Consider the following 9,687-nt stretch of genomic DNA (forward strand, 5'->3'; position numbering starts at 1 on the left):
CACTGAGCAAGGTTGAGTTTTCAGGCTTGGGGCACGTGCATGTTTCTGTAATTGTGTTTCCCTCTTATGCTGTCCCGTGCCTTCTCAAAGAAGGACAAGCATTTCTGGTGATCTCCTTTGGAAGACCGTAGAAAGGAGAGAGGAGCACCCAGTGCTTGTGCTGGGTACGGTGGGATGGGAACCACGGCTCATTTTCCAAGCGTGGTCCCGAGATGGGGACGTGGGGATGCTGCTGCCCAGCCCCGCCATCTCGCCCGCAGTATCCCCAGACTCCTCGGGCCACCAAAGTCATTTTCAACACCCCGAAGGGAAACGTGCCCGGCGGATACGTGTTCCCTTCGCAATCCGACAGGCAGAGCAGCGGCTTCGGCCGAGCGCCCCGGTGCCCGGGAAGCGGCGCAGGCGGGCAGGGCTGCGCGCCCCCGCCGGCCGCCCATTAGCGCTCATTTCCTGGCTGGGGCGATGGCAGGCGGCCGGGCAGCGCTTTCCCTGCCGCAGCCAATTGCATCTTCAGTCCGTATCGGAGGATCGCGGGGTGTGAGGTGCGGGAGAGCCCGGGGGCCGGGGCGGGCGCCGCGGGGGAGCTGAGAGCAGCCCCGGCGCTGCGGCGGGGGGGGGGGAGGAAGAGGAGGGAGAGGAGCGAGGAAGAGGCCTGGGGCGGGCAGCCCCCGCGGTCGGGCCGCGCTGGCCGGCCCAGCCGCTTAAATGCAACCCCTGGAGCACCGGCTCCTCTCTGATGAGACCGCTCCAGGGCTGCCGGGGACGGGGCGTCGTCGTGGGGACCGTCACCCTCTGCCTGGCCGCCGGGTGGGCTCTGCAGAGTAAGTGTCCGGCTCCGTCCCTTTCTCCCCTCTGCTTCCTCCCCCGGCCCTCTCCTCCTCCTCTTCGCCGCGCTATCCCGGGCCCGGCACCTGCGCGGGGTGGTGCGGAGCCCGGCCGTCCCCCGGCCCCGGCCGGCGGCGCTGGGCTGCTGGCAGGCGGCGGGAGCCCTTCCCAGCCTGGCCCCAACCGGGAGCGCCCGGGGGGGGAGCTGCTGGGGAGGGGGTGGGCACAGCGCGTACGGGGGGCTCAGGCAGGCATCGCTGCTCTCTTCAGGCTGGAAAAGGTCGGGGGCGGGGGGCGCTCCTCGCTCGGAGCAAGCGGTGCCAGCCGAGCGGTGCCAGACCGGCCGCCCCGGCGGGGAGCCGCGGCCGCGGGGGGACGCGCCCCGAGCCCCGGCCGCACGCCCGCTCCCCCGCCCCCAACCCCGCTTTTCCAGCCGCGGGGGGCCCAAGGCGTGGCGGAGGAACCCAAGCCCGGCTGACCAGCCTGTCGGGTGCGGGCCCGGCTGGGAAACGCGGCGGCGAGGAGGGGAGGTGGGTTTTCCACGGGGGGCGAGCGGGGCCGGGGCACCACGCAGGGAGCCGGCCGGTCCCCTCCAGGCGGGGGCTGGCAGGGGCTGCAGCCACCCCCCGCGCCGGGAACCGGGGTGGGCAGTGCCACCAGTGCCTTCGGTGTGGAGACGTCACGCCGTCTCCTTCATCATCAAGGTGACGCACAAGCAGGACACGGAAGGGCGGAGGAAACGTCCCCGGGGTGTAAGAGCTGCACTGTCGAGCTGTGTGTGTGTGTGTGTGTCCGTGTCCGTGTCCGCCACTTGGAGCTGCTGCGCGGCGGCTCCCGCCCCCCCTGCCGGCCCGGCTGCCCGCTCCATCCCCTGGCAGCGCAGCGGGCTCGCCGCACTCGGGGCGGCGCGGGGTCCCTGCGGGGGTCCCTGCTGGCCCGGGGGTCCCTGCTGGCCCGGGGGGGTCCCGCGGGGCCGGCGCAGGGCGCTGCGGGTGGGTGCGCTGCCGGCCGCTGGGGCTGGCCCAGCGCTGTTTGGATGAGCGCGGTTCGCCTGAGCAGGCGGAGAGGAGAGCGTATTAAAAATATTTTTGAATGGTTACATATTGCATTGCCTTTTATGGCTCCGTGCACTGGATAGGGACAAAGCACATCTGCAAATCATTTAGAAGGATTACTTTTTTCTTTTTTTTTTTTTTTTTTTTACGTTTACCTTGCAATCATACTCAAAACAAAGTCATGCCTTTGTCAAAACATGAAAGGATCACCGTGGTGAAACACGCGGTTCCTCTCCGGTCAGAAACAGTGCAAAAGGCCTTTAAATAAACACATGGAGCAGAAAACAATTGGAACAATTTGCAGCGATTACCAGAGGTTCCCGTCAGTTCTGTTCCTCTGCCTGGCACAAACCCCTTTTGCACAGCTCTGGCCCATCTCTCCCAGCTCAGCTGAGGATGCTCAGGGCTACCCGGGCAGCATGGTGGCCCTGCAAGGGGACCGGGCAGCACCAGCACGACAGGGTGCCCAGGAAGGGGGAATCCCAGGATCCTAGTTATAAAACTAGAGTGGCTTTCTCCTGTGCTGGTCTCATAGGTGAGGACCTGGGAATCAAGCTTCCCTGCCTTACCTCGACTAGCAGAGCGTCTGAATTCTGCTACAGATCCCAAATAGGAGTCAGCTTGTAATGCATTTGCCCACCATCTCCCCAGTTGTGGTTGCTCTGAGGTTTTAGCCATGGTGGGGGTTCTTATTTTTTGTTAAGATTTTTTTAGAAGAATTTCTTTCCCTTGGAGGTTTTTTTTTTCTTTGCCTTTTTAAACCATACTTTTCCCTGAAGACTGCAGAATCTCCAGGACCATCCCCAGGGGTCCTGCTTTGCACTCCTTCAGCATAGCCGAAGGTCTCATCCTCCCTCCCCACTGCATTACAGACATTTGCAGCTCAGCATTATTTTCTTCAGTTCTGCTCTTGCAGTCAGGCTGTTCCAAGCCTAACCAGGAAAAGGCATTCAGCAGTAAGGCTTACTCGGTGCTTTATCTGCCTTTTGTCTGGTTTGATTTTTGTGGGTAGATGACAGGATTTTGTCAGGCTAGACAGGTCTCTAGCCAAGTGTCTCAAACATGCCACTAATTATTAAAAAAAATAAAGTATGTCAACTGAAACTCAGATGTTTGGTGTTCATCCAAATCTTCACGCAGAAATACCCACACACAAGCAGAAATTACTGCAGTTACATATTAAACTAAATGTTCATTTCAGTTTCACAGGATTATGAATTGCTCCATAATCACATCAGTGGGAACTAGGTGAGAATTAAATATTCTTTCACATGCATTTTTGCCTGGAAATCATCAGGAACAAGAAGTCCCTGACCTCATTTAAAACTGCGTGCCTTTGATTACATGTGATTTATCTGCACTGGCATATAACTGGCTGCTTTAACAAAGCAGTTGTCTCAAATGTTGATTACATACCCTGAAAACATGATGAAGTCCTTGCCAAGTCTTCACATACTGCTATAGTTCTTGCTTTTGGGGGATGGTAATTAATAAATATAATAGGTTACCTTGGCCATGGTGATTAAACTTTAAATGCAGGATTTTAAAGGAAGGCCAGCTACTGATAAATACAAATGCATTGCTCAGGTTTTCAGAAAATGTTACGGTCCCTTACTCAAAAAGAGTCTTCCAGTGGCTCTCCTCTTAGATATCAAAACACTGAAACACATGCAATTACTTGTCCTTTATGGTAATAGAAACATTTCTCCTGTCATCGATTAAAAATGTGTATTTAGTCTTTAATTTAAATACATATGTTCCTTTTATGGTCAGCAGAAAGAAAGAGAAACTGAAAAGCATAATCCATCCTCTCTTAAAACAGACCACCGAGACAGGTAGGATGAATCATGCCCCAGAGGTCCCATCCTGCCCTGGATGATTGGTGCAGCATCACCTCTGCAGTCATTGTCTTCCTTTCTCTTTCAGCTCCTGGAGGAGTGTCGTTAGTTGTCCCACAACCCAACATCAACGCAACAGTGGCACAAAACATCCTCCTCTCAGTTGAATACTTTTGCAGAGGCATTGCCACCATTGAGTGGAAGCATGTGTCCAGCTGGGGCACCACCAAAATTGTTGAGTGGAAAAGTGGGAATTACGTCAACATATCCACGGTCTACAAGGACAGAGTGACTACTTTTGAAAATGGCTCCATACAGCTTCTGAATGTGGGCATGAGAGATGCCGGCTACTATTTTATCACTGTAACAGAGGAGTATGGAACCAACACCTATGGCACCATCATAGTCAATGTTTACGGTACAAACTAGATGGGAGTTCTTGGCTTTACCCTGTGTTTAACCATTAATCTGCTTGTAATCAATTTTATAATATTTTTTCTGTCCTCTCTGCAGAGATTATCTATGAGGATTTACATTTCGTAGCAGTTCTCTTTGCATTTCTTGCTGCAGTATCTGCCATTTTGATTTGCTTCATGTGGCTGTGTAATAAATCTCTGCATCTATTTCAGAAGAAGACGACAAACAAACTGACAGGTATCTCTCTAAGAATGCTGTCAAGGTATAGGGTTTTCAAGTCTGAATTTTGAGCCTAAAATTCACTTGTGATTTGAGTCATAAAGGTGCTAAGCAGGGACACTGAGCATCAAGACTGGAAGGGCTCAGTTCAGTTATCCTGTCCAACTCTGCTAGCTGAGGCAACTGAGTAATAGGTATTTAGTTGCAGAATGATCCACAGGACATCTACCTGATACATTTTACATCAGAAACCACAAAACACTTCCCAACGTTGTTAACTGCAAAACTTAAGGAGAAAAGGCCAGCTCTGCAATAAGCCCCCATCAGAGGGCAGGAGACAAAGTCTAGAGCATCAGCAGTGCTCTCAGGGTCTGCACCAGAAGGGTATCACCTAAGGGAAAATACTCCAGTGGCCCTTGGGAGTGGCCCCCACCTACTTTGTGGAGGGCTGCACCCCCTCCCTCTCCTCTGAAACCCCCTTTCATCTGTACTCATGTTTGATCCAGTTGCGGACCGCAGCGAACACTAATACTAAAACCTAAAACAGCGCCGAAGACACCAGTCTTGAAAAGCAGATCAAGGGAACACAAGGGCTGCACTGAAGGGAACATTCACAGATTGGCGAAGAAATTTCCAAGGCAGAGCTAGGGATGTTTGGCCTAGGCAGCAAGACAAGGCCTTGTGCTAGGGGCGTGGGCTCAAGCTCTGGGCACATCCTCAGTTTCTTTTACCACTTCAAAACATTTCAGGTGTTTACCGCCTTTCTTTGTAAGTGCAGCTCCACTAGTGGTTTCTTGCCCTGTAGGTAAAAGGTCTGTATTTCTTCTCTAATAAGTGTTGCTTAAGCTGTTACAAGAAGCAGCCTAAGTATTAGTATTTTACTAGACCAACACAGATACTCCAGAATCCTAAGCCTTGTGGCCCAGATACTGTGTCAGCTCTGCAAAAACCTAAGAGATGAATTTGGCTCAAGCTCTCTATTCCTCTCTGCCGCTCACCTGCAGCCCTAAGGGCTGCTGCTGTTTTCATGGTGCATCGCTCACAAGCTTCTGTAGCTGCTGAAAATTTTTTATCATGCCAGAACAGACAGGCTTTTGTTTGGATAAAGCCTCTTCTTCGTCCTGTTAAAGCCAATCTTCCTACAGAGCCGAATCAAACAGTTATTTGGCAGAGTTCAGGAAAACCACAGCTCTGGAGACTTGCTCTGTCATCTCCCAGAGCGTCGTCCAAAGCAGGGACCCAACTCCTGCCCCCATTCCACCTTAGAAGAGCCCTCCTTTCAGAAGTCATGAAGAGGTCCTATTGAGTTTTCATAGCGCCTTTAGTCTTGTACTGGAAAAACAAGTGTCACTTTAAAGATGGTGAGGGACTCTTTATGCAGTTAGATATTTTGAAAAGATGTGTTTAAAACCTAATTGTAGATGAGTAAGCTTGAGCTAATATTAAAAGGTTCAAAATGTCTCAGCTATTAACAGCAGCATTGTTAATTTTGGAATGCTGGCCTTCCAATCCATTTGCCAATCAATAATAATATCCTTTTATTTCCAGCGAGTACAACTGAAGAGATTGAATTGGAAACCATTGAGTGTTAGCCAAGGACTGTCTCATAACAAAAATAACAATTCTACCTCAGGAGAAAGTATTGGCAAAGAAAGCAAGAAGAAACTAAAAGGTAAAAACGTTTGTGACTACTGTAGAAACATCCTGACATGCAAACTAATTAGACATTAAATCAGCAGTGTCTGATGGAGCTGTTTTGACCTGTTAAGTTTTTGACTCTGCTAGCTAAGGTCAAAGTAAAAAAAAAAAAAAAAAAAAAAAGTATGCTTTCTTGCTGAGCACGAACGCATTTTTGTGGCTAATTAATAAAATCTACAGCCTCTTCCACTCTTAAAAAAACAACCAACCAACCAAGCCTGTAAGATCAACCCATAAAGGAAATTATCATGGTCTTGAAGGACACCTGTATTTTGGCTATAGCAAGTCTACTATTACAGACAGAACAGCCATTAGTATCCTTCAACATAATAAATTTAATGCCTAATTACGGTATTAAATTAAAAAAATTAATTGCAAGGATTGAATCCTGCTTATTGCGCCTATGCTGCTACTTTTGGATGTAAGGAACGTCCTGAAGCTCTGAAGACAAACTGCAATTCTTCATGAGACAAAAGTGACTTTGAAACAATGCCAAAGCGTTCAAAGTTCCCCCACTTACGTTTCCAAATGTTTACACTGCCCCAGGATATTAACACACATTTTATGACATTGCTAGAGAAGGTTGTTAAACAAGGAATCATGTACAGGCACTGAAAAGGACCCTGTCTGTAACGATTAGAGGGGTCAGATAAAATACACATTGTACCAGTGGGATGGCAAAATACTAAACAGTTTTATTGTGAAAGATGTCAAGTCCTTGGCAAAAGTAGCCCACTGATGAAGTCTGTCTGAGAAGGAAAGTTAAAAACAGCATTACTTTGACACTCAGTATTTACAAGTACAGTTCTGAAATTGCTGTTATAGAGAAGCCACCTTTGCTCTCCTGCGTTGTAAGAAAACACAAAGCGATCTAATGTTTTCTTGAACCTTCATATTGCACTTACATTGTCCACCTGCAGATCTGCAGGGTGAAATAATATTTGCTTTTGTGAGTGAGAAAGCACTGAACTGACAACACTTTAAAATTATCCTGTGCTGCTTTTGTAACGAATTTTGCAGTATGAAATAAACTTTGAACATGTAAGAGACCATGGACGAGTCTGTGTCTGCAGATTGCCACATGGCTTTTTGAGCCGAACTGCTGCTACTGCCTCTCTCACACTTCAGCTCACTTGTTTGCAAAAACCTTTTACAGGACAGGCTGATAAGAGCTTCCCTTCTGGTCAGGGACTACAATTCTCAGGTGCTGTGGAAAAACAGAATTTCTCACCAAATGCATAATGATGCAGGTAGATGCCAAACAGGCTTTTCCCAAAGCAGCCTAAACACGGTCCCTTTAAAAAATCATCCCTGGATTGAACTGGCTTTTTGTAGTGCTAAAGGCCTCTCACCCACTTGTAAATTTGGGTACCAGATTCAGCTGGTTGCTCCTTCCTGCACACAGGAGAATGGGTCAAAAATGGTGAGAAATCTAAAAAAAATTTTAAAAAATTAAAAAAAATCCCAGCTATAGCACTGCTTGGCAAAGCAACAGTTTGTTCTGATTCTTCACTTTAAGTATATATTACCAGTCTTCTGTATCTTTGAGTGAACTAAGCTTTGACAACACAGGTGTGTGTTTCAATCGCCAAGCTTGAAGTACTTTGTAAAGTATCCATATAGCAAAAGGAAAAAGTTTTTTATCTATTCCAGATTTTCTTTAATCCCTAAATCTTACAAATTGAATGTGAAGTTATTCATTATGTGTTGAGTACATAGCAAGTGCTCTGCCAGGCTTGTTTAGAAAGCACAAAAAGTGCAGCTTACACATACCACCATCATTATCTGCTAACATTGACTTAAAGACTGGAGTTGCCAAAGGAAAAGTCAGGAAATGTATACAGACATGAATAACCATTTGAATGCATTGCTGTAATTGTAGAGATCATGTACGCTTTTAAACAACAGGATTTCAAAGCTGGGATCAAAGTAGGAAGCGACCACTTAATAATTTTTCAATTTCAGATGCACTATCACAGCAGTAAGAAGTTTCCAGCTAGCACAGTTATTCTACTTTCCTCAGCTTGGCTAAAGATACAATTCCACACTGGTGCCAGCCTCACTTTTAGGTAGCGACAGCCTAGGTGAACAATCAGGATTCAAAGAACATTCCATGAGGATGTACAGTAGAGTTAACCTATGTGCTGCTCTCCTTATAGATTAATTCCTCACCCACAAATTTTACCCAGAATTTAACAGGCTTACTTTACATAGGTAGGGTCACTTACAACATATTCACATGACAAACTGATGTCTGTCAATATGCATTATTAATGTCAATAATATTTAATATACAGAGCATGAGACTAAGCTGTCTGCGGCAGTTTCTTGCTACACTGGAGGTGCCTGAAGTATCTGAAGTCTTACGGCAAGCTGCTAAAGTGGACATTTAGACACTAATAGCTATTCTTACTCCACTTGTAAACTCCATGCAGAACAGCAGCAAATTTTAATATTTAGAGCATTCCAAGTAATCAAAGGGATTATGGCATTTTGCTTTTAATTAAAGAGACTGCCAAAGCAATCATGTGAACTTGGACATCAATTGTAAAGGTCTTAATCATCAACTAATGTCTTCATTTCATGTTCAGAGATGCACTACCAAGAATATCAAAACTGTCCCTCTGTTAGAAGCCTTATCAGTCTGTTTTCCATTAAAATTAGGAAACCCTGTGTATTCAACAGCAAAAACCAGACCCTCCAGGCCCCTAATTTTATTTTTTTTTTTCCTCCCCCCCAGCTAGGCCTGGAAGTCTTGATAAATGTCTTCACTGCTGATGTGCAGTGCTTGCCCTTCCGCAACACAAGAGAAGTCCTCTTGCATCTGTTATTTCTTTTCAGAAGGGGACAAACCCTGCACCTATGAGATCCTAATAGCTAATACAGTGATCCTATTACTTGGTAATGGAGAGCTTATTTGATGAAAAGGCGATCAGTACACGTACACCTGCCAATTCAGGTTAAGCACAACAAAGCATAGAGACACACTGAAGTTTCATACACTCATCTTCTAATTATTGGAGAAGATTTGTTGTGTTGCCAAGAGTCAAACTGCCTCATGTAATCAGATGCACCAGGCTGTTGGCTGAACCGTTCACCAAGGAACAAAACCCCTCTCTGTAATCACAGTGCCTGCGAGCCAAGCAATACGGGACCTGGCATCACAGGCCTTGCATAAGATTCACTCATCTTTCAAGAAGATCAAGAGACTATTTTCAACTAGTATTTTTTCATTTTCATAAGTTGTCTTGGGAAACTCATCAGAACCCTTTCTCTCTCATAGTTCAGTTACACAGAAGCAAGAACTTCAAGAAACTGAAATAACAAGGTGTTCCACACTGGCAAACGTCAACCTAAGTATGACAGCTGCTTTGGATACAAACTGAGCAGCAGCTTGCCACAGGCAGTTGCTTAATATATATTTCCTACAACCATTCTTTATTGCTCAAGAATACTGCAAAACAACATCTGCCACCATACAAGTACGATGTTCAATTCAAATATTTTCTATATGCAAGAAGTTCTCATATATATATATATGTATATATATACACACCCCTCTCAACACACAATATGGATGTAAGCCTGAATGAGTTCATACAGACAGGCTTCAAAAAGTCCTTTAGCAATTAATC

At 47.0% G+C, this 9,687-nt stretch overlaps 1 protein-coding gene across 6 annotated transcripts; it reads left to right on the forward strand.

Annotated features, from left to right (window-relative positions):
- The first annotated feature begins 605 nt into the window (after positions 1-605).
- VSTM5 (V-set and transmembrane domain containing 5) lies at positions 606-9,614 on the forward strand. 6 transcript variants are annotated; one of them, XR_008746864.1, is made up of 6 exons: positions 606-821; positions 3,657-3,715; positions 3,807-4,136; positions 4,232-4,372; positions 5,903-6,026; positions 8,793-9,614. XR_008746864.1 is itself a non-coding variant. In XM_055802277.1 (5 exons), the coding sequence occupies exons 1-5, from the start codon at positions 706-708 to the stop codon at positions 5,944-5,946; spliced, it is 690 nt and encodes a 229-aa protein (XP_055658252.1). In that variant the 5' UTR covers positions 606-705; the 3' UTR covers positions 5,947-7,104. The 6 variants fall into 6 exon arrangements, 5 of the variants coding, with proteins under 5 accessions (XP_055658252.1, XP_005230596.1, XP_055658254.1 ...); XM_055802277.1 differs by lacking the exon at positions 8,793-9,614 and having other exon boundaries at positions 5,903-7,104; XM_055802279.1 differs by lacking the exons at positions 606-821; positions 8,793-9,614 and adding an exon at positions 2,430-3,128 and having other exon boundaries at positions 3,654-3,715; positions 5,903-7,104.
- The last annotated feature ends 73 nt before the right edge of the window (positions 9,615-9,687 follow it).

Source organism: Falco peregrinus, chromosome 4 (assembly GCF_023634155.1).
Source record: "Falco peregrinus isolate bFalPer1 chromosome 4, bFalPer1.pri, whole genome shotgun sequence".
Lineage (NCBI taxonomy): Eukaryota > Metazoa > Chordata > Aves > Falconiformes > Falconidae > Falco > Falco peregrinus.

Coding starts and splice junctions, on each gene's coding strand:
- VSTM5 (XM_055802277.1), top strand. CDS start 706: ATGCAACCCCTGGAGCACCGGCTCCTCTCTGATGAGACCGCTCCAGGG. Junction 822..3,656: donor CGCCGGGTGGGCTCTGCAGA/GTAAGTGTCCGG, acceptor TATGGTCAGCAG/AAAGAAAGAGAAACTGAAAA. Junction 3,716..3,806: donor AAAACAGACCACCGAGACAG/GTAGGATGAATC, acceptor TTTCTCTTTCAG/CTCCTGGAGGAGTGTCGTTA.